This window comes from Camelus dromedarius, chromosome 13, assembly GCF_036321535.1.
Source record: "Camelus dromedarius isolate mCamDro1 chromosome 13, mCamDro1.pat, whole genome shotgun sequence".
Taxonomy (NCBI): Eukaryota; Metazoa; Chordata; class Mammalia; order Artiodactyla; family Camelidae; genus Camelus; species Camelus dromedarius.
In genome coordinates, this window is record NC_087448.1 from 1,853,402 (window position 1) to 1,881,382 (window position 27,981).

Consider the following 27,981-nt stretch of genomic DNA (forward strand, 5'->3'; position numbering starts at 1 on the left):
CATGCAGGCAGTGGGGAAGGGGTAACGCCGCCGCAGAACTTTTGAGTCGTAGGGGTCACAGCGTAGCGTTGATGTGGATGGTGGTCTCCTAATTCTAAAGGACAGGCTCTAGCATTTCAGCGTCATGCATTGGAACACAGTTTACATTAGACTACCGTTTAGTTTCAAATAGAATTGCAGAGCTGGACTCCAGCAATCTTGGGAAAAGGGGTTTTGTTTTTTATTTTTAAGTGTTCTAGAAACATATACTTGTTTGTCCCTATTTAAGCACTTGCCTTTCTATAGAGCGACCAAAACAAACCAAAAAAAAAAAAAAAAAAACCAAAAAAACTGAGGAACTTCTGTGCTGTTTTGAATACTGCAAAAGCAAAGGGGATTTCTCCCCCTCCTTTTTTTGAGACACTGTTTTGCAAGATATGAAAGAAAAAGACGTTTGTCTAGATAATTTGAAAGTAACTTCAAAAGAATCCGCCTTTAAAAAGTCCCACTGAAACCAAATTCAGAGTATTTTTGCTCTCAGAGATAACGACAGAACTTTTAACCTTCAAATGAATCCCAAGCAGGCATTTCCTACCACACGTCCTTGATGAACGGGGTGATGTCCTAAGTTCGGTCTTTTCATCTAGAGAGAGAGAGACAGAGCGTGCTGTGTTGGGGTGCAGAGCGCTTTGTGTGTATGTGCTGTGCTGGGGTGCAGACAGACGTGCCTTGTGTGTGCTGTGTTGGGGCGCAAACGTGCCCCGCGAGCAGGCGAGGACCGGCGGCGGGTGGCCGCCCGGTGAACCAGATCCAGCCGCGCGTGGGCCCGAGCCTGGGTTCGTACCGGGTCAGCTCAGGGCCCCGCACGACCTGCTCTGAGGAGGAAAGGAGGGGCGACTCTGCACGCGGCCTCGGGCTGGGGCGCCTCCCAACCCCCGGCCGCTGCCCTCCCCCGCCTTGAGCCCTTCCCCTCCCCCTGCGCGGCGGCTGAAGTGGGACCGCCCGAGGGAGGCGGGACCGCCTCTTCCCGACCACTCTTCCGGGGTGGGCGGGGCGTGACAGGGTCCCTTTCCGGGGTGGGTGGAGCGTGGCCGGACCCCTTCCGGGGTGGGCGTGGCCTGGCCTGGGCCTTTCCGGGTGGGCGGAGCCGTCCCGGAGTGGGCGTGGCGGGTGAGCCACTGTGTGAGCTCGCGGCTAGGCCATGCTGCTGACGCGCGGGGCCGGCTCGCGCTCCTCGCTCCTCCGGGCCGCACTGGGCCTGGGGCCGAGGCCGGGGCCCGGGCCGGGAACGGGGAGGGCGGCGTCGGGGGCGCCCGGGCAGGGCTGGCTGCAGCCCGCGGGCTACGACACCGGCGTCAAGGTGTACAACAGCCTCACCCGGAGGAAGGACCCCTTGATCGTGAGCAACGTGGACGCCGTCTCCTGGTACCCGGCGGGTTGGCGGAGCGGGCTCCTGGGGGAGGTGGGGCGGGAAGGGCTGTGGACCCAGAGTTTGCCCAGGCGGAGGGTCTGCATGGAAAGCGGGGTTGGGTTCTCAGGTGGAAGCATTTAGTAAGTAATAACCTACGTTGGCAGCACCTTTAAAGACAGTGGAATAGTCTCAGTGATTCACAGATTTGACTTAAGCGACTTAAGTGAAATAGAACCCTGGCTGTGCATCCTCCAAACGTGATTACTTTCTAAAAAGACATGATTAGATGATGATCGTGACTGAGAATGTGGTGACCTTTCTTGCTAGTATGTTTCACATGGTGGATTTTAACTTTGTTCCTAGGTATTCCTGTGGACCAACTGTCTACGATCACGCACACCTTGGCCACGCTTGGTAAGTCTCCTGAATTTGATTTTTCACACTTCAAGAGACCATTTATTTTGGAAAGAAAAAGACTTTTGCAGTTTTTTTTCATCCCTCAAGTGGCAACTTAAGAACACTGAATAGTTCCTCTATTGCAGGGACCGTGGGAAGTAAACATGCCGCAGCCTCACGTGCTTCTTGCACCAATTCTAAGCACTTAGTGCCATTTCACGGGCGGGGAGACTCAGGGAGGCAGTGAGGAGCAGTGGAAAGTGACCTGTTTTGGAATCAGATGTTTCTTGTTGGGTTTAACGAGATGTTGGGTCAGCTGGTCATAGGCTATTTCTGGCCCCCACACTTATTTTCTTCCCAGCTTTGAGTCCTGGTTTCTTCATCTTTGAGACGGGGATAATAGTACCCATCTTTATGAATCTTCTCAATTTTATGAAATAACGCCCATGAAGTGCTGCTTAAGCCAGCACCTGAAGTGGGAAGTGTGTGAGGCTCAACAGTTCTTAAGGATAAGTCGCTTGTGGGAGGGCACACATTTAGGAAGCGCCAGAGCCGGGGTGGAGCCCCGTGTATCTGACCTCCAGGTGCTGCCTCTCCCCACCTCTTAACTGTGAGCTGCGAAACTGCCGCCACTTTTCCTAATATTTTGTATGTCCTCTTGTACATCTTTTAAACTTGTTATCGTTCAGATCTAGATTAAAAGTAAAAAGTTACCTTTATTCAATAGATTTTTTTAAATTAAAATTTATTTTTGTGGGAGAGGTAATTAGGTTTTAATATATTTACTTATTTTAATGGAGGTACTGGGGATTGAACCCAGGACCTTGCCCATGCTAGGCACGCACTCTACCACTGAGCTGTACTGCCTCCCCGATTCAGTACATATTTTTAAAAATTATATATTAACCCAGCAAGATCTGAATTTTTTTGTGTGCAATAACAAAGTAAATGGTCTGGGAGTCCTTTTTTCCCCCCTTCACTTTGGGCTAACTTGTTATTAATTATAAAAGGCATATTTTGATCTCTTTATTGAAGTATAAAATATGTTATGGAAATACTAAGAACAGCAGAGGTTCTTGTTTCTCCCAACCTGGAAAACCTCTCCACAAAGACAGAAGAAAGCTATCTTATTACTGGGTGAGAACTGAACCGGAATGGGATGCAGGCCCAGGCAGCCTGCGAAAAGGATTACAGAGACAGAACCGCAGTCTTGCGTAGAGCTGGGTGGGCGCAGCTCTCTGATTTAGGGAGGTCTGCAGCGTAGAGTTGGGCCCAGGCTGGGCCCCTCCCACTGGCTGATGACCATCACCCTCCTTGAAAACTTCATTTCAGAGAGAAGGCTCCCAGGGCCTTGAGACTTTCCTGAGTTGTGAAACTGACAGAGGCTTACTTTGCCATTACAAGCATTTAGGTGCATTTTAAAAGGACTGAGGGAGAAATTCTGAAAGAAGGAGGGGGGAGGGGAGACTCTCCCTTGCTTTCAACCAGGAGAATCAGGCCTTTCAGTCATCATTTGTACTTGCCCTTACAAATATGGAAAAGAGTGCAGACCTCAAGTGAACAGGTGAGTCAGTGGTCACGGCTCTTACATTGAGAAACAGAACCTTTCCAACCCCCCAGAACCCTCCCTGGGTGACGCGCGCCAGGAGAACCCCCATGGATGTCTCGGTGGTGACAGCACTCATTCCTCAGGCAGAGTCAATTCAGGATGCCTCTAAAGGGCAACACGAATTCTGCAGAGGTTGTGGGTCTCGGGGGCAGATGGTCAGGCGTGGTCCACTGCTCTTAAGGTAAAGTTTAAAACCCGTCCCCATCTGTGGGTCTGTTCCTACTTACTCTCCAGGTTCCTGTCTCTGCATGTTCCCCCCTGAATAGCCCCACCAGCCTCTATTTTAAAGAGACAGGCACTTAACAGACACAGCACGTGCCAGGCAGAGCTCTGAATGCTTTACAAACACCAGCCTGTGTAACCCTCTAAGCACACCAGCTGGCGGTGCTGTTGTCCCCAAATTACAAATGGGGACGGGATGCAGAGGGCTGTCAGATGCCCGTGGTGCCCCAGCTGGGAAGTGATGAGTGAGTCCAGGTTCCTCCCCTTGCAGTGCAGCCTCGGCTGCCCAGCCAGCCCTGCGCCTGGACAGCTGGCGCGCCTGGTGCATGTGGGTGTCCCCGGGGTTGAGGGAGGGGGCAGCCGCCTCCAGAGACCTGGGCCCCGCATGTGACTTGGCTTCTCTTCACTTTGTTTTAGGTTCCTGTTAATTTTTCCTCTTAAACCTCATTTCTTGTAGTCTTTCTGACTCAGGACGGGTGAAGAGCGCAGTGATGGTGTTGCTAGTAAGCGCTGATGCTTGCTGGAATCCCCGCTGCCCAGGCACTGAGATTATGTACAGCAACCCTGGGAGATAGTGGAGTTTTGCCCAATTCATAGCCTGAGGCTTCGAAAGGCTCCATATCTTGGGAATGGGTTTCAGAGATTGCTTGTCACTGGAATTTGGCCTCAGCTCTGTTTGGGGCTGGTGAGTGTGGGGAGTTCAAAGGTTACAATAACAAGGCTCATTTTCGAGAGAAAATGATTTTATGAACGCAGATTTAGAGAGGCCGTGTGGATGACAGAGATGAGCTGGAAATGAGCTGACCGACCCTGAGTTTTAAGGTTGCTTTTATGGGAAGCCAGATTTCTGAGATTTTAAATAGGTCTTAGGTTTTAAAGCCTTTTGGTTTCACATGTCCGCGTTACCGTGGTGCGGTCCGTCAGTGAGCTAGTGTTTCAGTGTCCCGCAGTCCTGTGCGCACAGCTTGGGCGTCATCTTACCCAGATCTGATGGGATTGTCCCTGCCTTGATTTGTTATTATTTGCTTCTCTCTCTTGTCACAGTGAGACATTATTCTAGGACATGAATAGGGATGGTTAAAGTCTCAGTGTCTTGACTACCTTGTAAGCTTGCTTTACGAGTCAAATTTTATACGGTTGAATAGATGTCAACCCTCTTAAATGACAGCTCTGGAGTTAAAACCGCTCATGTTGTGTCCCGGAGTTGAGGCGGTATCTGTGTCAGTTTCTCAGGCAGACCCGTGGGGGCCAGTCAGTAAGAGGCCCTGCCCTCTCCCAGCGGTCCTGGAACCATCCCTGACTCCACGTATGCGGCGCTACGTGGCATCACGTCAAATATCACGCGCTCCTCTTGAGGATCACAGTGATGACTTCCGGTATTCAAGATGCCCTAACATTTTTTTCCTTTCAGCTCGTATGTGAGATTTGATATAATTCGAAGGATCCTAAGCAGGGTTTTTGGGTGCAACATCATCATGGTGATGGGAGTTACAGACGTGGATGATAAAATAATCAAGAGAGCCAATGAGGTAAGCGCAGGTTACGCTGATGGGTGCCCTGACTGATTAGTGTTCCGACCCCGTCTGATGGTTCTAATCTGTGCTTCATGGGACTTCGCATGTCTTACTGTCCACATGTGGCCCAGCGACAGTGCGGATGCTCTGACAGGCGATCAGAGGGATGTCCTCATCCTGACCAAGGACACCTTTACTGAATCATCTTATTCCCCGGAGGCATCCTGGCCTGAATTCAGGCCCTTCCCTGCCCTTCAGCCTCTGGGAGACACCTCACCCCTCTCTACAGAGGGAAGTCAAAAGGCCACTTTGGGGCTCAGGAAATTTAGCCCTTATGAGACTTAATTTTTTCATTTGTTAAGTGAACAGGGCACTTCTCTTATATCTCATGTGGTATTTATTTAGAGGAAGTTTGGGGGGGAAATTCTAACATAGGGCGTAAGTAAAATATTACAGTTGTATTTTTAAACTTCTACTTTGAAAGGTTCACCTCTCCTGCTTTTTATGATCAGCAACTCTGTCTATAAAGCAATTATATGTATAAGTGTATATAACAGTCATCTTTAAAGATCTATACAGAATTGTTAAATTGTCTAATTTACAGAAAAATTTACGTTGAGTGCTTTACATTCCTGTAACTTTAAAAATGAGAAGATGCATATAGTGTTTTAGTAAACTGGTTTATACTCTGTATTGTTTTGTAATCTGCTTTTCCACTCCCCGTGTTTTGAGTGTCTTTTTCATGTTCTTGAGCACTTAGGTAGCCCTAGAACATTCCATCACGTGGACATCCGGTAACTCACCATCCTTACTTCTGGAGCCTTGGGTTCCTCCCGTGTTCAGTTGTTTTCTCCCAGATTTGTTTCCTAGAAACCATGTCTTCCTGCTTCCCACCGATTTACCTTTTTAATAACTAGGCAGCATTCCGCTGTGGCTGGCGGCTCGCATGTTTCTAGCTGTTACAAAGAGTGCTGCTGTGAGTTTCTTTTTCCCTCCTCTGTTTTGTTTCCTTAAATATTTTTCCCAAAGTGGAGTTACTGGGTCGGAGGGTGAGCAGTTTATCTGATATGTGCCGTCACTTTTCTTCTGTCGGATCATTTCAGAGAGAGGTACCAGCAGTGCTGACAGGTGGTTCCAACTTGAAACGTGTTTCTTCACGTCCTCAGCGTGGTGGGATTTCCCATTTTATTTTGTCTGGGTGGGTCGGTCAGTGTGTCCTGGTCCCTTACAGTGGCCTTGACCCGTTTTCAGGACTGATGCTGACGCCCCGGGTCCAGGCGCAGGCCTGTGCCTGGCTTTGTGTGAACACAGGTGAGGAAGGCCGTTCCTGGCCCCACAGAGCTTGTGTCCGGCGAGGTGGGTGGACCACGGACACATGCTCTGTGTGAGACTGGTTTATAAGCCCAGATGACTTGGAGCTTCCAGGCTGCAGGACACAGGGTGCTGCCTGCACCCCCCAGCCCTTCCCGCACCCGTGCTATGCGTCTTATCCACGTGGCTGTTCCCGAGTTGTGTCCTTTATATAAACTGTGGTAGGAGGTGGAGCACTGTCCTGATCCTGGGACTTGTTTTATCAAACCCCTGAATTTGTCATCGGCAGACAAAGTGCCGGCGGCCAAGGACCCTGCGGCTGCCGCGTCAGAAGGGGGGCAGTCCTGTGGGCCTGGGTCCGTGCTCCCCACCAGAGTTGGTCTCAGAATGAGGTTGAATCCTGGGACCCCCTGCCAGAGTCAGAGGTTGGAGAAGTGGTGGGTATTGGAAAAGAAGCCACTGCAGGGCCAGAAGTGCCAGCATTTGGGGTCATCACCCCATCTCTGGTTCTCTCTGACCCTTTAGTTCAATCCCTCATCAGATTTGGTCTCTGCCCTGTGTCCACATCCCTTGCCTGTGTTTGGTGTCCCTGGGGTCTGTGTCCAGCCAGTCCACCACCTAAGGTGAGGTCACTGACATGGCCGTGGGAGCCCCAGAGTCCAGGCAGAGCCAAGGGGAAGCTGGGGGGCAAGGCGTGCGACGTCCCTCTGGACCTGCTGGGACCCAGATGGGGGCAGAACAGGGCCCAGGACTCTCCATGGGAAGGTTGGTCCCGAGACACTGAGTGGGGCGGATGCCGGAGCCCAGCCTCACCGGCCAGACCTCAGGCGGAAGCAGCAGGAGGAGGTTAGTGGTCTCGGGCACAGCAGGTGGGGGAGTGGCTGGAAGCGGCGCCGCAGCGAAGGGCACGTGCAAAGGCGGGCTGGCTAAGGAGGAAGGCGGCCGGGTCGGGGTTTCATCTGTCATCTCTCAGCTGGGACCTGAGGCGCGCAGGTGTGTCCCTGCACTTGGTGGGTGGGGGTCAGCTGTGACTCTTCAGAGTTGGAGGTGGAGTTGAGCCTCGTGGCTGGGGGGGACCCGAGGGGACGAATGGGGTGTGCTGGAGGGCAGTGTGGGCTGCCAGCCAGTGGGTGAGGGGCCAGGAGCCCTGGGAGGCGGGGGATCGGGAGGTGGAGGGGCAGCAACAAATGCAGGAGGAATGGGGGCTTCAGCGGAGTCACAGGTGTACGAGGACGTTGGTTGTTACTTTAAAAAAGAACTTCTGATACTTAGGATACGAAAAAGTTGGTAGAATTGATTTGAAGATTTAGAGTGTTTAAGTTTTGACACCTGAGCGTTCCCACACTTGCAACATGGCAGGACGCTAATGTGGCAGCAAACGGTCTTTTTAGCTCTCAGGATAGAGTCTTCCTTCAAGATGCTAAATCACGTGCCCAAAACCGCAGTTGTGAGAAATCCTGTCCGTGTTTCAGTCCCCAGCAGAAAGACTGTATACTTTCTACCTGACTTGAGCTGTTTTGGTGATAGTGATACCTTTTGGGCCATCTGCTCCAACTCTTGCTCTTAAAATATTTTAAACTATATTTCACTTTCCTGAATCACTTCCTTGACTTTAGTTTTTGGCACGGTTTTGTAGGTCGTCAGGGATGAAAACCGAAGGAGGATTTCTAGGGTAAGAATGAAAAGAGACAGGTGTATTTGCATAGTCACATTTGTGTTAGAAAAGTGATAATCAGTGTCTCAGTGGCTCAAGCCACAGTTACCCTCTGCACACCGGGACACTGGCCTGCGTCGCCTTTCTTTCCGGAAGAGGGCTTGACACCCCTCTGATCGTCGGGGCTGAGCAGCGGGGCCCCCGGCAGGGGTGAGAGCTGCGCCGAGCTCATCTGTGGTCCTTGGGCGAGCTGAAGTAATGGACCGGGGCCTGTTTCGGCACCGCCTCCCGTGGGTGGTTCTGTGGGGAGAGGGCAGGGCTGGCCCTGTGTATGGTGTGATCCATTGCCTAAAAATGACACTGAAAAATTTTACTTCTGGAATATGATTCCCTGTCCCCAAAGCCAGCAATAGATTAGTGTCCACTTTCAGTTCAGCGTCACTCATCAGCATCCCAGCCTTGTCCCGAGGGTTGTGTCCGGGGCAGGAGGAGCCACGTGTGTGACAGGACACGCTCAGGAAAGGCGTCCTGGACGTGCTGCTTAAAGCAGCGCGTGTGTCCGCATTATCCGAGCTGGACAGACTGGTCCTGGGGTTCACACAGGAGAGCGAAAAAGCAAGAATGACCAGAAAAAGTCGTATAAGAAGTATTGAGGAGGGAGTATCCCCACCAAATGTTAAAACATTTTAAAAGCTATGGGAAGTTTTGCTTTCATATATTCTGTCCCTTTTCACACAGCTTTGCTGAGGTCAGACAGACCTGGGAGGAATGACATTAGTGCACACGAGGTGAGGTGTACAGCCTGCCAAACCCTGCCCAGCTGTGAAGCAGCAGCAGTGTTGCGATGGTGACCGTCTCCATCCTCGGCCCCAGGAAGCTCCCTCTGCCCATCCTCCCCCCTGCCCTGCCGCCCTGACCCTGACCCTCCAGTGGGCTTTCTGCCCCCGTGAAGGCTGTGGAGATGAAACATCATTGTCAGTTACACGAAGAGACAGATGATGGAACACACTAGAAAGCCCAGAAATAGACACAATAAATGATGGCAATTTATTTTATGATAAAGATGGCATTTCAAATCAATGGGGCACAGATGAATTACTCAGTAAAAAGTGTTGACAGTTGGGTAACCATCTGGGGAAAGAAATAAACCAAAGTTGAATGTTTGCCTCACAGCCAAATTTGAAGCAGACCGGAGATTTAACATAAAAGAAGTGGAACCACAAATTACTAGAATAAACCTTGAGGCACTTTTTATAGCCTCATGTCGGGGAAGGCTTTTTTAAGTTTGTTTCCAAACCCAGAAGCCATTGACGGGGAGAGATTGAGAGAGATAAAAGACTTGCTAAATATAAAAATGAAAATTTTCTGCATGCCATAAAATAACTATAAAGTTGGAAGACTGAAAAAATGGAAATGCATGCCAGGGATAAAAGATCAATTTCTTTTAAAAAGACTTCCTACAATTCACTGAGAAAAGACCGAAAAGACCTGCAGCTCAGAAAAGTGGTGAATTGCAGATGGTCTGTTGCAGGTGGTCCTTAAACATGTGAGAGGTTCCAGCTCCCTCAGAATAAGAGAAGTGCAGGCTGAAGGTGCAGCCAGGTACGTTTTAGCCGCCACGGTGGCGAAGTCCAGGCGTCGCCAGCCTCGGGCCGCGTGGGTCAGGTTCAGCTTCCTCCAGAGCTGCCGGCGGCAGCCCGCACAGGGGGCGTGCGTGTGTCCTCCACCGAGGCGTCACGCCTGGGCCTGTAGCTCAGAGCTGTGCCTGCCCTGCGCGCGCTCGCGCGCGCGTGTGAGAGACGGCTGGGCGCTGCGCGGGAGAGGGCGGTGTGAGCTGGACTCGGATGTGGGGCGCCGTGTGGCCTTAGCCAAGGAAGCCGGGCGCCAGCCGGGCGCGGTGCGCTGGGTGTGGGGGTTCAAGAGGAGGGTGCAAATGCACACATGACCATGGTCATGCTCCCGAGACAACTCGGACAGGGTTTGCCTTCTGGCGGGGGCTGGGCCTGGGCACACCGCTGTCACTTCTCCCTGAAAGAATCAGCCACGCAGAGATCTAGACTCAGGTAAACACATCAGGCAGTCTGCTGACCTTTGGGCCCAAATTGCATATTATTTGCCACTTCTGAAGCGGCACGCTGACACTGGGTTTTTAGGCTTCAGTCTTGGTTGGGCTGTTGTCCTCTGAGTAGGTGTAAGTTGGCTGACTTCTGTTTGAGAGGCCTGCTCTGCCCGAGAGCTGCCGCTCAGAAGGACCGATGTGTCTGCGTGCCGTGTCTGCTTAGAAGTGGTGCTAACTTAGTCTCCGTCCACAGAGACGCCCTCGCCACGTGCACAGGAGTCTAAGGGGCGATTAGGTGGGACCATCTCCCCATTGCAAACAAAGTCTGAGGCGGAGAGGTTTACTGTCATGCCCAAGACCATGCAGCCAAAAAGGCACTTTGTTCACTAGGTTTATTTCTTCAGTAAATGTTCCCTGGCTGTGGTTTCCAGGACGATTGCCGTTTTAGGGCCCTGGGCTGGGAAGAAGATGGCTTCAGGGTGATGGGGCTTGGGGTGGCCTTCCACTCGAGAAAGCTTTGAAATCCTCCGACACAGAAGTACCTTCACCCTAACACGGGGCCTGTCGCACAGGGCTGCCCCCCTCTCCCCCCACCGGAGCAGGCGTAGATGCTGGTGGACACGAGAGGCTCACAGTCCTCACACGGGCTCACAGTGTTGTGCTCCATCCTGGGCGTGTTTTTCTGCCGAACGTTAAGACGTGCTTTTGGGAGCCTTGTCAGATGTGCCATCCCTGCCAGAGTCCGGAGCCGGAGTACTTGTTCCCATGCGCCATTGCATCCAGAATTCGATGTCCTTCTGTGGGGATTTTGCTTGTCCCCAGATGCCCAGCCGTGGCCCCTTGAATGCCTGTCTCGTTTCCACTTCTTGTGCTGTGTTGCTGTCAGATGTTTCCGAGAGATTTCCTCATTCATGTTTTTGACTTGTTCCCTTTTGCCTGCTGAGGGCCAGGGGAGGAGTGGGAGCTCGAGTGTCTGGTGGTGGGTCGGGAGGGCTGGCCTCGCGGCCCTGGTCCTGGAGGAGCACAGGCTGGTTTGTAGGGTCTGGGGTTTTGCTTTGAGTGATGTAACGGTGATCATGACGTTGTGAGTTCTGTTTCCTCTCTAACCAGGAGACCGGTCAGTGAGCCTTTTTGACTAGTTAAGCGACTGGTGCAAGCTTAGTGCCCGTGAGCAGATGCCCCGTCCGTGAGCAGGCCTGTGCGGAGGCCCGCGTGCCGGGCTGGGGCCCGTGCTCGGCGGCCCGGGGAGCCTCTGTGGTCCTGCCGTGAATACTCCAGACTCAGTGCACCTCATCTCTTTGCAGATGAATGTGTCACCTGCTTCTCTTGCCAATCTTTACGAAGAAGATTTTAAACAGGACATGGCGGCCTTGAAGGTGAGTGGGTAGGAAGCTTGAGCGATGGGGCCAGTGGTGCTGACCTCCCTCCGCTTGGAGCTGGGGAAACCGCCATTTCTCCTGTGCTGTCCTTCAGGTTCTCCCGCCCACGGTGTACCTGAGGGTGACCGACAACATCCCGCAGATCATTGCTTTCATCGAAGGAGTGATTGCTCGTGGGCATGCTTACTGTACAGCCAAAGGTAGGGTCGCACATGGACAGTGAAGACTGGGTGGGGCCCGTGGGGTTTTGACAAACTGGACACACATCTGTGGGTTGTTGGAACGTGCTGTGAGGTAGTCTTGGGGTGCCAGGATTAGAAAGGGGCGTCTTGTTTTTTTATTCTTAATGGAGTTCCTGGGGACTGAACCCAGGGCCTCATGCATGCTAAGCACACGCTGTATCGCTGAGCTGTCCCTTCCCCGAGGGTTTCTTTGTTGACTGGTGTGTGGCACAGGGCCCAGAACTGAACACAGGCCAGTGATGTAAACTCACTTTCCTTTTTTCTTACTAAAAAGAATGGGCTTGACATTTTACAGAGAACTTACACTTGTGTCTCCGCCACGGCCTGATTCGTGATGTGTTCAATGCGGCTTTTATAACAGTGTAGTTGTTGTTCGTTCTGGTTTAAAAATGCAGTAAAGGGGCCCCCAGAGGCCGGATGCCGAGTTCTGGGTTCAAGTCCTCACAGTGGGTGAGCTGTGCAGCTTGTATCAACGTGCGTGTGGACCACTGGACCGCTGAGAGGTGAGCTTCACTACTGCCTTTATCAAACAGGCAACGTCTACTTCGACCTGCAGTCCAGAGGCGACAAGTACGGCAGGCTGGTCAGCGTGGCCCCAGGTCCTGTGGGAGAGCCAGGTGGGTGACCTCTGCCTCCCGCCTGGGTTCTGGGGACAAAGCCTGGACCTCCCTGTGCTCGCTGGAGGGTGCAGACATCAGCGCTCTCAGATGTGGTGACGTTGCCATAAGCGGATCACAGCCGAGTTTTAAATTTAGTTTGGTTTTTTGGAGTGGAGAGAAAAGTGTAGAGTGTGAGGTTCTGCGGCCTCCCTGTGGACAGTCTTGTTTCCCTTCCTCCCCTCCCTCCCCGGGTCACCTCTGCACGTGCAGCCCTCCTTCCGTGCTGCCACATCTTAATGCTCTGCTCATCTTGCTGCTGTCAGATCTGCAGTCCCTGCAGGTATTTTATCGTGTGTAAATTCCACCGTGCATCAGGTTCTATATGAATTTTACCATGTGTTACGTTCCTGCTGTATCTGAATCTCTTCCTATACTCTCTTCTGTTCCAAGGTTTTGTTAGATCAAAGCCATTTTTACAGAGAAGAAATAAGTATATAGAACTACATTAAAAGTACTTTTTTAAAGGATACTGCTTAAGAGAACCAAACCAAAATGAGGAAGACCCCAGAAGTCCAGTTGTCTGAGTTTTCTGTCTTCAGGCATGGTCCGCCTGCCTGGGACCTGTGCCGTTTGAATCTAGTTACTCACAGCGCTGAGATCTCCCCAGGACAGTCTTGTTGCCTCTGCGCAGCCTTGGTGTTCTGCTCCCGCCCCAGCTCATCCATGCCCGTGTGGGGTGGCCGTGCCCCTTCAGGAAGGGGAGGGGGAACTTCTGATGCTTACGCATCCTAGCATCAGCAACACTTTTTATTTAAATAGACTTTATTTTTAGAGCAGTTTTACGTTCACAGCAAAATTGAGTGGAAGCTATAGAAATTTCCTGAACACCCTCCGCCCTGCACGTACAACCTCTCCCACGATCGCACCTCACCAGAGAGGGCCGTGGTTAGCGCTGGTGGACCCGCCCTGACACGTCATCACCTAGAGTCCAGAGTTTACAGCAGGGTCACTCAGGCGTTTCTGGGTTTAGGCGAATGTAGAGTGACGTGTGTCCATCATCGTGGTGTCACCCTGAGAGTTTCGCTGCCCTGAAAACCCTCTCTGCTCCCCTGTTCATCCTCCACCCCCCATCCCGGCAAGCACTGATCTCTCCTGTCTCCATTTTGCCTTTTCCAGAAGCTCATGGAGTTGGAATCCTGCCGTGTGGCCTTTGCAGACTGGCTTCTTTCACTGAGTAACATGCATTTATGGTTCCTCCATGTCTCTTCATGGCTTGAAATCTCATTTCTTTCCAGCGTTGAATAATATTCTGCTGTCTGGAGGGACCACAGTTTGTCTCTCCACCACCTGAAGGGCATCTTGGTTGCCTCCCAGTTTGGGGAACGTAGACAGAGCCCCACACTGCTCGCCCTGCGACCTTGAACCCTCCACCTCTGAGTTTTCTTACTTTCTGAATGTGATTTGGACTCTGGTTTTTTCTTTCCAGTCTATATGATTATCTTTTTTTTTTTTTGGAAAAAGTTTCTCTGAATCTGAGTTACTGAGAAGCAGAATAAGGAAGGCTGAGAGCGGGTACTGAGCGGCCCGCTGGGCAGCATCACTGCGCTCAGCTGCAGCCCACCCGCATCCGGCTTCCTGAGACCAGCCTCACCGCCCCGGGCTGAGAGCTTCTGGCTTGTCAGGGATGGACGTGCTTGGTAGCCTCCCAGCCCTCGTAGCGGGAGAGAAAGTCACACGGATGAGAAGCGTGAGGCTCGTGCTCCGGGGCAGCGCAGCCGGACACGCCTCCTGCCTCGGTTTTGTGGCGGTTTCACGGAGCTTAGTTCCAGATCCCCTCCCATTGATGAACCGTTTGTCGTTAGCAGTTGACTCTGACAAGCGGCACCCCAGCGACTTTGCCCTGTGGAAGGCAGTGAAGCCCCAGGAGCCAGCTTGGGCCTCTCCCTGGGGAAACGGCAGGCCCGGCTGGCACATCGAGTGTTCTACCATCTGCAGGTGAGGGTCCCCGTTCCTCCGTGTGGTGCTGAGCGCTCGGCAGTGCCCGGCCTGGGCAGCAGAGGGCGCAGTGCTGGCCAAGCGGCTTGGGATAGGGAGCGCAGTGCAGGTGGGAGGCAAACCATGACACGTTTATCTTTCCAACAGCAGTGCTTGTTCCTTCAGGAGAAAAGCCTGCTCTGTGGTCCAGGTCTTAATTTCCCAGCACACACAGGCCAGCTCTGGGCACCTCCATCTCCCCTGCGGTGGGTGCAGGAAGGCGGCCAGGGGCCTGGGTGAGGGGCTGGACCACTGCCCTGGGCTCCAGGGCTGGGCCGCACTGGCCCCTAGAGCATCACCCTCAGTTCCCGCTTCCACCTGCCCTATCTCCCAGCTCTTTATCTCGGCCACACCACGCCCGGGACGTCTCTGTCTTGGGAATCCCATAGACCTGGTGCTCCTCTGGTCCTGATGCCCCTCCAGGGACCCTCTTCCGTGTCTCTCCTCACACTGTCCACGTGTCTCTGCTGTTGTCTGCCGGGCGTCCCCATTGACTGGCTCTGCGGTCAGCCCAGACCTGCCCCATCAGCCCGGTCAGTGACGTTCCCTGGCTTCTGCGGCACAACGGTTTTCTGACTTCAGTGTCTCTGCTGGGGCCTCGCCACCTTGTTTCTGTAGATCTTCCCTGTGGGCTGTCCGTCCCGGGTCTGCAGTGCCGAGGCTCTGCCCGTGGCCAGGTGGGGAGGAGGGTACGGAAAGCGGCATCCCACCCGTGCCCTCCTGTGCCCTGTCCTCCCTCCGCAGCCTGTCCCGGGGCCCCCTTCCCGGGTCTCTCGGCTCCGCAGTGTCGGGCCCTGGGCCGCATCAGCACCCATTTAGCCAGTGCCGGGCCCGTGAACATTTAGTTTCTAATATTCCGCTCTTACACTTGCCTGTACATGACCTTGTGTATGTCTTTCCTGTTTGTGGAGTGAGGGGTCTCTTAGTATCATTAACTCATGGATTTGGATACATTCGACGTGTTTCAGTTCATTGCAGATATTTATTAAAATAAGCAGTTTTAAAATTAGAAACGGAGGAGGGTAGAGCTCAGTGGTAGAGTGTGTACTTAGAATGCACGAGGTCTTGGATTCAATCCCCAGTACCTCTGTTAAAATAAAGAAGGCATTAATTAATTACGGAATATCTGTATAATGGAATACTATGTCACAATTCTAAATGGAACTATTTAATAAACTTAAAAAAATTAGAAACAGTAAGTATGATTGAGGCGAACATTTCAAGCTACTGGCTACACCCTAGGTTTTAAGAGCAGCAAAGCCGGTCGCCCTCGAGTTGGCCGTTGCACGTGGTGCAGCTCTCCGGCCGGGCAGAAATGTGGGCGTCAGGAGGGCTGCAGCCAAGAGCAGGCGGCCCCGTGTGCTGACGCCACGCTGCCTCCTTTGCGGTGTTGGCTCACCCCCCTACCAGGTCCTCCTGGAACTGCCTGTCCCAGCGTGTTCACCTGAGTGCAGACCCAGAAGGGAGTCTGCCTTTTGCACCGGCCCCCCGCTGCCCTCACCTGTGGTGGACGTCTATAGACTCACCTGGAAACACATCCAGGAGTTCCTGAGATGTCTAACTGTCTTGTTAGTCTGAAGCTGGGTAAATTTTTCAAAGGCAGGAAACATTTATTCAATTTCAAATGTAACGTTACCATTAACTATTTTGTTTTTGTCCAAATCTAAGTTACAAAAATAGACTTCTGTTCCTTTTCAACTTTCTCTCATTTTAAAATAGGTCTGACTGTCAGACAAGAATAGAGACTAATATAACAAACATCATGGACCCACAGTTTAGCTGTTAAATCTTAGGCTGTTGTATTTGCTCAGATCTTTGTGGAAGCAGACCACTCGTTTCAAATACAAGCGAGTCCCCTTGAGCTCCTCCCACCAGTGCTGGTCCCTCCCGTCACCTGCTCTCCTTGGTAGTGTTTGAATTTCAAGGACTCAGATTCTGTAGAACCCACTGCCAAGGACATACAGCCCCAGATGACCCGCTTGGCCGCTTGGCTCAGGCGTGACCGGTGCATACGTGGTTTTTCCGGGAGGAGAGTCAGCTTTCGGCAGGAAGGGAGCTCAGTGAGGCTGTGGCACCTTTGAAAGCATCTACCTTTAGCCATTTTAAGAAAACTCCCTGGTGTCTACATCCCAGCCTCACTGTGCTGTCAGCGGGGCCGGTGGCCTCAGACCTCCACTGATGCCCGCCTCGCCCCAGTCTCCCATTTCCACTGTGCGGGTTTTTGCATTTTAATTGATCTTTGCATTTTTCATGCCCTCCAGAGCAGCCGCTAGTCAACCTGGGCCGGTTGTTCTGCAGGTGCTCAGGGGACAGAGCTGCACAGGCTGGTGTCGCCTCGGCCCTGACAGCTGCAGTGTGCGGTTCTGCGGGACACGAGGTTTTTCGGGAACGGGTCACGTAGCGGGGGAGCAGAAATGCCACCGGCCGAGATGCGTCACTTTGGATTCTGTCACCTTGTTATTCATGTACGGCTCCCAGAGAGTTACATTTTCAAAAGCCAAATTAAAAATCTCTTGATTTTATAGTTCTGTCTCTTCTGTTAAAGTCAAAAACCCACTAAGCTCTACATATGGAAAATAAGAAAAAGGAATTTAGAGGCTTTTAAAAACCATACATTGTATCCAGGGCCAAGAAAATGATGTCCCTTCACCAGGAGGAAAAGCTATGAATTGGGGGTTTTATGAAGTAAAAGCAGAATTCGTTTTCCACTGCATTAGTTAAATTACGCATATGGACTTAGAATTGTGCTCTTCCGTTGTGCACGTTGCATGAGGCTGGACGAAGTAAATACAGGGTGCGGTTTGGAGGGTGTGTTGTTGGACTGGATTAACTCGCGGCTCCGCACTGTGTCTCGCAGCCTGGTGTTTGGAAGTCACCTGGACATCCACTCGGGTGGGATCGACTTGGCTTTCCCGCACCACGAGAACGAAATCGCTCAGTGCGAGGCCTTCCATCAGTGCAGGCAGTGGGGCAATTACTTCCTGCATGCTGGTGAGTGAAGCCTTCAGGTTAACTTGTTCTCTTTCAGTTCTCTTTACAGTGAAATAGCTACATTTGGAAATACCTGGATCAGGTAGTAGGTCAAGAAACAGAGTTGTCCCTTAAACTGTGTCTTTTTTAGTCTCTAGTTTTTTTCAAATGGAGGTACTGGGGATTGAACCCGAGACTTCATGCATGCTGAGCATGCGTTTTACCACTGAGCTATACCCTCCCCCCAAATCGTTTGTGACTTTGAGTCAGTGGGACCTGAACTTCCTTGGACTGGGATACTGAGTATGCCTTTTGGAACTGAAATATGAGCTGACTAATGGAAAATGTGCAGCGCTGTTCTCTGTAAGTTTCTTTCAAATGAAACTATTAAGAGGGCATTTCAAATAGTATGATGTAATAATCATGAACATGCCATTCATGAGCTGCAGTATCGTCACCATAAGTATCTGTCATCCTCTAAAAGCCCCGCCTTCCATTTCACTGATCAAAAGCCTCATTGATTAACTCCCACCGTCGGTTCTCAGAAGGAGATACAACGTTGTGAAACCCGCAGCGTCTTGGGCAAAGCAATTTTGGAATTTCCTGTGACACATGGGAAGAGTCAATGTCCAGATTTTGGCAAAGGTCGTGAGGCCATGGTGAACTGGTTTTACTACGGTTTTGGAATGGGCAGTTAAGGGCTTTGAGGGGCTTTGGCAGTGACAGGGCTGGGAGGTGCAGGTAACCAACATCTAAAACACGGGACATGGACAAGTGCCATTTCTTTAAGTCCTTAAATCAAGGAGATGGGGTTTTCCCTGCAAGGTGGTGTTGAGTGCAGACAAGCTCTGGTTTTATCATGTGCAGCAGCTGCTTGACGTCTGCGGTGAGGGTTCCTGTGGGTGACAGTCACTGGGGGGCTGCCTGCCCCAAAGGGCACTCACTGCAGCGTCTCGCTGCACCCGCACCCCGGGAGTCACCCCGACCTTGCCGAGTGTGCCCCTCATAGAGCCCCGGGATGAAGCATCAGGGATCCTCGAGTGACCCCTCGTCTTGGGGCTGCCTTGAGGTTGTCAGAAAGGGACGAGCTGAGCTGCCATTTCCGGCGTGGGAGCTGCCACCTGGTGTCCACTTCGTCTCCTGCGGGGAGCTTGACTGTAGCCAGAACCTGCCGTGATTCTGCCAGTGACGTGACCTGCTGGGCGCGTTCCCGAAACAGAGGGATGAGAGCCTGGTGACCCTGGCTCCATTTCTGCCGGTGCTCACTGGCAGAGAGGTGGGCACCAGGGTGGGGGGCTTCAGCAGTGATCCCAGGGCTCAGCATGTTCCCATCAGGGCCCGCACCTGCCTTCAGAAACCACATGCGATTGTCTCCCCGCTTTGGGAGGCTGCGTGGGGGGAGTCGCAGGTCTGAAGAGCTGGGTCTCAGTGATGGAGGATCCCCATCCCTACTCCCAGGTTCCAGGACAGGTGATCCTGTGTAAACTGTCAGGACGTGAGCGCTGGGCCCCCGAGACCCTTCATTGGTGGCTCCTGGGGAGTTAGGGTTTGCTATCCACACTGGTGCCCCTCAGCGGCTGTGGGCCTGGGGTCCAACGGGCCCTCCGCGGTGCCAGCGCTCACTCGGGTGTCCGTGTCCACGCACGGCCGGTCTCGTTGCTTAAATGCGGGCACGGGAAAGGGTTTTGCCGCTGGGCTTTGTTCCGACTTTCACAGTCCGTGAGTACATCGGAATCTTCTTGGTTCTGCTCTCACCCTGTCCTGGAAAAACAGCCACGTCTCCTGACCCTGGAGAACTGATGCTTTTTTCCCGAAGTAAATGGTTGGAAGGTTACGTAGTCGGACGTGTGTCGCTTTCCAGGTGCTGCTGGTTTTAAAAACCCTTCATTGTAGTTGGTGTCTGTGGCGTGCTATAGCAATTTACCTATTCAAGGTTATGTATTTTTGGAAGCCACATTTTAACCAGTTCTCAGGAAAACTGGCCTTGGGACACGCTGTCCTTGAAGACGGGTCAGGAGAAGGGGAAGAATCTTCTGTTAGGAAGGAAAGGCCGTCCCCTGGACGTGAACCTCGTACAGAGGCAGTCCGGGAGGAACTCCGGCTTCCCTGTCCGCTCACACACACAGGGGTGAAGCAACGCCAGGGTCGGGGCACATCTGTGAAAACAGCCGCAGCGGAAGCCCCGTCAGCCCTTCTCAGAGACCTGCGCTCTGTGTCGAACCAGAGATGCGCCTTTTCTTCCGGGGCTGGGCCAGCTCCCCGGTGTTTGAGTCACAGGACAGGGAAGGGCCGGAGCTGGTGGTGCCCGGGCCATCGCCCCCCGTGGACCAGGGTCCCTGACGGCCTGGAACAGCGCAGCTGTGGGCCCGCCTCCTGGGGGGCCGAGCACGGGGTAGATTTGGGGGATCTGCATGTCGGAGGGGCAGCGGGTCAGAGGTCCTGTGGCCCAGGCGCCTTTAGAGAAGCCCCCATGTCTCCTTCCCTCTGCGGGTAGAAGCACCTTCCTCCCCCGACCCAGCGCAGAGTGAGTGACTGTATTTCTGTTGCAGGGCATTTGCATGTGAAAGGCAAAGAAAAAATGTCCAAATCCCTGAAGAACTACATCACCATTAAGGTAACGCACTTTGGGGGCCTGCAGTTTGCGGACATGTCGTAGAGGCTGACATGGGGGGGAGGCTCCTGCTTCCGGGCTTAAATGGCTCTTTCCTGTCCCAAAAGCCCGGCGATGTCCCGTCCCCGGCCTCCCTCCCGGGTGCTTGCGGCTCTGCTCTCTGCCGCCGCTGCCCACGTCCTCCCCACCCCCCGGGTTCCAGGATCCACACCCTCTTCCTCCTCCAACCATCTTCTCTCCCGAGCCTAGACTTCTGCCCCCTTCTCCCCGTCCCACCACCAGTCTCCTCTGGTGTCGGTGGCTTCGGGGTTGCAGCTGGCCTCTCGCCCTGCTGGACGGTCCCCCGTGCTGTGGAGGCAGGCGGCGTGTGTGCGTCCGGACAAGTCGGGGCGGATGCACCGGGAGGAGAGCACTTCTAAGACACTGGGCCCTCCTCTGGGCCTGCGAAGCCAAATTTAACTTCAGTGGCAAATCAAATTGACAGGGGTTGTAATCAGGCCCTGTGACCTAAATACCCGGCCACAGAGAACTGTTCCCACCAGACTTAGAACAAAGCAAAAGGGGATGCGCCTCACAAAAATAATCCTTATGCACGCAATAGATGGTTCAGTGTCACCCCACAGATTCCACACCTACAGAGACGTGAAAAGCAGCACGGACTCACTATACAGATTCGAAAGAGCCATTATTTTGCTGTGCTTGCTGCTCTGTGTGGATGGGGCGGTGAGTGTGTGTGCGCGGGTGCAGTGTGTGCACGCGGGTGCGGTGTGTGCGCGGGTGCGGTGTGCGCGCGGGTGCGGTGTGTGCGCGCGGGTGCGGTGTGTGCACGCGGGTGCGGTGTGTGCGCGGGTGCAGTGTGTGTGCGCGGGTGCGGTGTGCGTGCGGGTGCGGTGTGTGCGCGGGTGCGGTGTGTGCGCGGGTGCGGTGTGTGCGCGGGTGCAGTGTGTGCACGCGGGTGCGGTGTGTGCGCATGTGCAGTGAGTGTGCATGGGTGCAGTGTGTGCGTGCACACATTTCACTGTTGTTGAACCACCAGGAAGTGCACTGCAGACACCACGTGCTGCTCTGCACGCGACTCCTGAAAATCAGAATGTTGCCCTGCGTACCCGGAGCACCTGAGACGCTGGCAGTGATTTCTTAACACTAGCAGTTTTCTAGTCCTTGTTGCAGTTTACAGCTTTGGGTTTCACCAGGGCCCCATCGGGGTTCAGGTGTGGCACTTGTGTGTGTCTTCTTAGGCTTTTGTTTGTTTTTTGAATAGCAGTGAAAAGTGCACGACACAACACCCTCCACACTCGGGTCAGCTCCTGTTTCAGTTCCGAAAGGCACACAGCGTTCCAACCGAGGAGGTTCCCGTCTCCCTGCCCCTGCGTGCCTCGCCCCCGAAGGCCTGGAGAGCCTTCCTCCAGCCGACCAGACAGGCTTCACTGAACACTTCCTGCTAGGGTTCCTGTGTTATCCGTCCTGATGTCAAAATTCTCACTTCTTCACGCAGACAGCATGGAAATCAGTTATAGGACGACACTGGTTGGGTTTTATGTCTAATCGGGGAGTTTTGTTCCTTGAGAACCATGACCTTGGGGCCTGTGTCCACCTGAAGGCCTCGGAGGACCATGTTGACGGGGAGGACTGGGCCCTGGGCCCCCGGCCGGCTCCTCGTCCCCGACAGTCCCGTCCTCTCCCCGGGAGCTGCCTGTCCTCTGCAGCCACCCTCCTGCCCGACAGCGTCCTGTCCTTCCATGACGAGGGTCCCCGCCAACCGCAGAGCAGACGCCCCTGGTCCAGGGCGGGGCGGGGTCCCCGGAGCCCGCGGGCTCCCGCCGGCCTTTCCCGGCTAGGTCGGGTTGGAACATGGGCGCTCCGGCAGGGAAGCCGTAGGGAGAAGTGCTGACAGGGAGTCTGGACACGAGGGGAAGAGCTCCGAGGGTCCCTGGGTTCTGGGTGTGAACTCAAGCTCTGTGACAAGCGACAGACCGCGAGGGCGCCAACCCCCCCCACCCACCCTCCGTGCCCCCCGCAGGACTTCCTCCGGGCCGCCTCCCCCGACGTCTTCCGGCTCTTCTGCCTGCGGAGCGGCTACAGGTCAGGTGAGCCGGGGCGCCGGGCGGCCCCCCGAGGGCGGGCGGGGCGCCCACCGCCCCACCTCCCACCGCGGGCGCCGGCTGACCGTGCCCGCCCCCAGCCGTGGACTACGGCGACAGCGCCCTGCTCGAGGCCCAGCGCCTGCTCCACGCCGTGGCCGCCTTCGCGGAGGACGCTCGTGCCTACATGCGGGGCCAGCTGGCCGGCGGCCCGGTCCAGGAGGATGCGCTGTGGGAGAGGTGGGTGCCGCCCTCGCTGGGGGGACACGTGGCTGTGAGGAACGGGGGCCCTTGTCACCGCCACCTCGTGTGGACGGAAGGCTCGTGCACGGGTCCGCAGGGTTGGGGAGCCGAGCGGGGGCCCGGGTCTCGGGGACGGCGCTCCAGCCACAAGTGTGCTCAGGAGCCCAGTGCGTCCCAGGGCTGCGTGGCCGCAGACATGGCAGGCGGCGGGCGCGAGGAGCCCACCGGCAGCGTGGAGGGGGTGCCCCCAGCCCGCCGCTCGTTAAAGGGCTCGGCGAGCTCGACCTGTTCCGTTACATCCAGGCAAAGGGTGAGAGGCTGGGACTGACATCAGAGGCGGTGAGGGATGGGAGGCTGCAGAAGCCCGGCAGGCCCAGTCTGGAGAGTATTAGGAGGGGCTCGGGGTCATCGGGGCCACCAGTCTGATGGCGGACAGGGTCTGTGTACTTGGAGCCAACGGGGCTTGTCCTCCCTTCCCCAGGGATCCCCAAGAGGAGTGGAGAGCCTAGGACTCCCTCAGGGCTTGTCCGGAAGGGGCACCCAGGAGAGATGGGCAGGAGCTGCCTGCTGGTCACAGCAGTGGAGCCCAGGGGACAAAGCCTGGGGCGCTGGGGTGGGGCTTCTGGGCCTTGTGTGTCTGGGAGCTGTGGGCCAGACTCAGCCACCCTCAGGAAAGCAGGTGTGAGGGAGGGACAGCTGAGCACCCTTCTGTCTGGGACAACCAGCAGGACTGCTCATGAACAGGTGTGCAGGGGAAGGAGGTCTGTATCAGCCAGGGAAGGCCACGTTACAATGGGTAACAAACAGCCCTGGATCTCAGTAGCAGAAACGACCAAGGTCTTTTTCTCCCTCATGGTCACTCAGGCCCAGGCTGGAGGGACAAGCTCAAGGGCTCTGCCCAGTCCTTCCCTGTGCCCGGGAAGCGGGGAATCTGAAGGAAGTGGGGTGAAGACCACGGGAAATGGGATGATGGTGGACAGTAGGGAGTTAGTACAGAGGCACAACCTTGGAGGGGCCAGTGGCAGACTCAGTAGGAGGGCAGGACAGATGTGTGAGTGAAGGGGGCCTGATGGTGCCGCTGGGGACCAGGAAGAGGAAGGCAGGTGAGGAGGAGGTGAGAGGGTTGGCCGTCACTGCAGACCACTTCTGGGTGTCCTGGCAGCAGAGGGAAGGGGTGGAAGGGCTACCCCGGGCGGGAGTCCAGAGGCTGAGGATGGAGCCCCCGGGGGTGTCCATCCAGCGGGACTGGCCAGCACACTGCTTCTCCTGCCACCTGGCCGGTCCGGGGATGACCCCGTCTGCTCCTCTCCCCAAAGCCTGGGCCGCACCAAGGGGGCTGTGCAGGAGGCCTTAGCAGATGACTTCAACACGCCGGGGGCGGTGGACGCCGTCATGGGCCTTGTCCACCATGGGAACAGACAGCTCAAGGCGGCCTCAGAGGTAACTCCCAGGACACGGCGGCAGAGCAGGGTTTGTTGGCTTAGTTTTGAGGACAGAGTGGACGTCACCTTTCTGGCTCCCTGAAGCGACCTGTGTCCCAGAGCGCTGGCCTCCAGGCTTTCCCTGGGTCCTGGGTCACCCCACCCTGGGGCCACCTCCTGAGCTGGGGTGGGGGGTGGCAGTAGATGCAGGTCGGGGGCTGTAGGGATGCCTGGCACATGGACACAGGAGCATGCGACACTCCAGTCGTCACGTAAACTTAGTGGAACCTGAACTGGGGAGGAAGCTGTGATGGGGCCCAACTGCCTGCACCCACTGCCCTGTCCATCCCTGGGCCTTGGTGCCAGGCCGTTGGTGGAGGCTCATTGGCCCAGTGACATCTCGGAGGCCCACCTGCTGACACTGCCACCTTGGGGCTTGGTGCCAGAGTGAGTGTGGGAGACATGGGCACTCGGATGGTAGCCCCCACGTCACTGGTGGGTAAGCCGAGGTGGGGACGCAACGGCTCCCGCGGTCGCCTGGCCTGTCATGAACATCTCCTGTGGGGTTGCATCCTCCCTGCCCGGTGCTGACCTGCTCTTGCCTCGAGCATCCTCTGCCTCTAAGGAGCCTCTCTGGGGGCCTTGTCCCAGGAGCCCGGTGGTCCCAGGAGCCCCGCCGTGTTCGGCGCCATTGTGTCCTACGTGGAGCAGTTCTTTGAGACGGTCGGCATTTCCCTGGTGGACCGACAGGTACGCCGTCTCTTCCTGGCTTTACCCACGTGCTGGTGGGACAGCCGCTTCCCTTGGTAAATGTTCCCTTTGATGGGTAATTACAAGGCCAGACTTACATATGTCCTTAAGATATTTCATGTGCCTTGAAAAGTGGACACACTCAGGTAATATTTATGAACTGGAATTACGACGTTCTGAACAGAACGTCGTCATCTCAGCTGCCGTGAGGGTGTCACCAGGGCCCACACACTCATCTCCGTAAAGAGCCTCAGAACACAGGTCAGGCTACAGGGCAGTTTCTCCCGAGCTGTCAGTGAACTGCCCGCCTGACCCCACCGTGTTCCTGCACGTGGAGTCAGACCCACCCAGGCCGTCATTCTCCTAGGGGCAGAGGCCCCGTCCAGGGCCCACTGTGTGTTTGGTCCCCTCCATCTGGAATGTTCTTTGGCCTTCCATGGCCTTCCCGCCCTGACACCTGGCACTGGTGCAGGTCCCTCAGGAATATGACAGATGTGATGCCACCCTCCGGGGTGAGTTCCCATCTGTCCCAGGCCGGGGCGTCCACCGTGACCACGTAGTTGGGGGAGGTGGCCCCAGGAGTTACTCTCCTGCCTCAGACGCCACAGAGACCGCTCCCTGTTGGACTCCCTCCGTTCCTCACGTCCTCATCCATTCAGTGGCTTAATCCATCACTGCCCCCTTCGACTCACGGCTGGCAGGGCGCCTTGGCGCTGGCTCCCATGCCCCACGTGGCCCCACCCCTGTAGCATGGGCTGGTTTCCCGCCCTGGATGGTCCTGGCCGTCTGGTACTTTCTCCGCACTGGGCAGGAGTCAGCCCTGTCTCCGAGGAGCTGGGTCTCAGTAGACAGCGCTCAGGGGTGAGGGTCTGGGTGCGGGGTGTGCTCGCCACACCGGCGCTCGGGGGACCCTGTACAGACCAGGCCCGCGACCTGCATGAACGGGAACCTGGGGGTCGTCACCCTCCTCCCCTCCCAGATGGAACTCCTCTGAGCGGGAGACCCCCCACCCCAGGATTTACTCACCTGCTGTTCTGCCCCTGCCCCTCCTACCCCTGCCTGCACTACCTCACCCCCTCAGCAGGCACCTCCTGCACAGATGCCTCCTTGGCTCTGACACCCCAGGCCGGGGCTCCCCACCCTCACCCTGGGGCCCACCTGCTCTGCCTCCCCTAACGGCTTTAGGATTGTTCATGACGGGGAAAGGAAAGGGCCAAAACCATCACTTCAGAAAAAAAAAGTGTGAAGGAGTTGTTCACAGGGGAAGTCTGGACTGCAGCTGGAGGGGGCCTGTCCGCCGGGCTCACCCGCTGCGTGGGCCCTGAGTGCAGCCCCGGGCCCGTGCCCGGTGAGGCCCGGCACCCAGCTGCCCCGTGCCGGCAGCGCGTCTCCTGGGACCTTTGCTGCTGTGAGCGCCTCTGGCCTTAACACAGACATGCAGCACCTTTGCGGTGATTCCGTTGGGTTTGTAACATTTGTCGGTTTCCTGGTGACTGAGGTCCTTTCCTGGGCGGTCCAGGGCCTGTCAGTGGGTCCACGCCAGTCTCAGGAGACAGGTCTCTGTGAGTCTGTGTCCACTTTCTCGGGAGACTCGAGTCTGCGCTGCTGCGAGGAGGCGCACCTGCCCTGGGTCAGAAGGCCCTTCCACTCCCCTAGCTCAGGTGCCCCAGGAGCCCGCTGTGGGCTCAGGTTTCTGTGACAAGAACTGTCTTCCGCTGGGAGAGCAACTGAGGGTCATGAGGTTTAAGGAGTTTAACCTCAGAGTTGTCCACTGGGACCCTCCTCCTCCATGTGGGGGAGGATGCCTGGCAACTGGGAATGGCTCTGGTTCCACCAAGCCCAGAGCCTCCCAGCTTTGCGCCGAGGCTGCTGGTCCCCGGCTGCTGGTGGGGGCGGGGCGTGGGGTGTGTGCACATCCCACACGGGGCATCGACGGCTTAGGTGTGTGGTGAAGTGAGTGGGTTTGGTTTCCTGAGTTGACGAGGCTCAGACCTGTAGGTCCTGCCCAGTAAACTGATGAGGGACCGCTGCCCGGCCTGGGGTAGGGGGAGTGCCCTCCCAGACTGTCCAGCCTCCCCAGGGGACGGCAGGAGCCCACCCTCCCTAACCCTGTGGCCGAGCTCAGGGGCTAGAGGAGGGGAGACACCCCCAGCCCCTCTCCCCACTGGGGAGGCGGGGCACCGCGCCCACAGGCCCGCGGGGGACAAGGCCACCTGCTCGTGCCCCCCTCCCTCCCCGTAGTGTGCTGCAGGGGCTGGCGGCCCGGCCGTGCTGCACAGCGTCGTGGAGGAGCTGGTCCGGTTCCGGCTGAAGGTCCGGCAGTTCGCCCTGGCCACGGGGGAGGCCTCTGGGGAGGCCCAGCGGCAGCAGCTCCTGGAGAGGCGGCCCCTGCTGGAGGCGTGCGACGCACTGCGCAGGGACCTCGCCGCCCATGGCGTCAGCATCAAGGTGAGCCGCTGCCCAAGCCGGGCCGTCCGCCTGCATCAGAGTCACAACCCCGACACCCTGCTTTGCAGAGCTGCCTGTGAGCAACCGGGGCAGGCGCGACAGCTGTTCCCTTCGGGGGCCGGGCCTCGGAAGCACCGGATGGGCCGCCGTCCTGTCACCCGGACCAGGCTCTCCCCACCAGGGCTGTCTTCCTCCCCAGGACAGGAGCAGCACGTCCACGTGGGAGCTACTGGACCCGAGGACAGAAGACCCCAAACCAGGGAGCTGAGGACTCGTGAAGCCCAGTCTGCCTTGAGTCCCGATAAAAGCTTTATATTCAAGTTTCCTGTTGTGGCTGTTTAAATAAACCATCCATCCATTGAATCTGTTTGTGGCTCCGATGGCCACAACAGTTTGGCAAAACCACCTCAGCCCCACCGTCGTCTGACGCAGCCTAGCTGGTCCCTGGGTCCAGGCCCTGGCACCGTGCAAGGACTGTGACCCAGAGACCAGGATGTTAAGTCCTGCAGTGGGTCCTGCAGACATCAGGGGATGCGGCCCTTACCTCCGGTGCTGGGCGGTGCTGGCAGCCCCCGCCCCCCCAGGGTTGCTGACAGTTTTACGTTTATTTTTCTGGTAACAAAGTAACTTAGTGTCAACCATGGAAAACAGCAAAACATAGAAAGGAACTCGATTTCCGCTGACGCTCCGTTTCACCTCTGATCTTTTTTAAACAGCTGGTTCTTGGGGGTAAATCCTTGGCTGCCTCTGAGCAGACGCCACAGGGGCCAGGGCTGTGCTCAGGAGAGGAGTCTGGGTGGCAGGGGAGAGAGCATGACCGTGGGGACAGGTGACTGAGGGCACCGCAGACTCCCTGACTGTGGCTGGCAGCCTCGCTCAGTCTCCGCACCTGTCGCAGGTGAGGGAGCTACACTGAACCAGCAGGAAACAGGGTGACCCTCAGCTCTCGGACCCAGGCCAGGCCACCCTCCTGCCCACCACTCTCAAGCTGCCTCATCGGCAGGCACAGCCCCGGGCAGCAGGGAAGCACCCGCACGGCGCTGCTGTG

At 55.7% G+C, this 27,981-nt stretch overlaps 1 protein-coding gene across 5 annotated transcripts; it reads left to right on the plus strand.

The window, feature by feature from the left end:
- Positions 1–1,147: 1,147 nt before the first annotated feature.
- On the plus strand, positions 1,148–27,338 carry CARS2 (cysteinyl-tRNA synthetase 2, mitochondrial). Of its 5 annotated transcripts, none has more exons than XM_031466318.2 (15): positions 1,148–1,404; positions 1,754–1,804; positions 5,029–5,146; positions 11,460–11,531; positions 11,629–11,734; positions 12,310–12,393; positions 14,238–14,370; positions 17,267–17,400; positions 19,929–19,993; positions 22,011–22,077; positions 22,173–22,311; positions 23,631–23,754; positions 24,387–24,485; positions 26,727–26,933; positions 27,138–27,338. In XM_031466318.2, the coding sequence occupies exons 1-15, from the start codon at positions 1,181–1,183 to the stop codon at positions 27,273–27,275; spliced, it is 1,761 nt and encodes a 586-aa protein (XP_031322178.2). In that variant the 5' UTR covers positions 1,148–1,180; the 3' UTR covers positions 27,276–27,338. The 5 variants fall into 5 exon arrangements, 4 of the variants coding, with proteins under 4 accessions (XP_031322178.2, XP_031322181.2, XP_031322180.2 ...); XM_031466321.2 differs by having other exon boundaries at positions 1,149–1,404; positions 27,133–27,338; XM_031466320.2 differs by having other exon boundaries at positions 1,149–1,404; positions 14,241–14,370.
- Positions 27,339–27,981: the final 643 nt, after the last annotated feature.

Bases quoted from the DNA above. Each gene is read 5' to 3' on its own strand.
- CARS2 (XM_031466318.2), top strand. From the start codon at position 1,181: ATGCTGCTGACGCGCGGGGCCGGCTCGCGCTCCTCGCTCCTCCGGGCC. The intron at 1,805-5,028 runs GTAAGTCTCCTG...TTTTCCTTTCAG, and splicing joins GCACACCTTGGCCACGCTTG to CTCGTATGTGAGATTTGATA. The intron at 17,401-19,928 runs GTGAGTGAAGCC...TTTCTGTTGCAG, and splicing joins CAATTACTTCCTGCATGCTG to GGCATTTGCATGTGAAAGGC.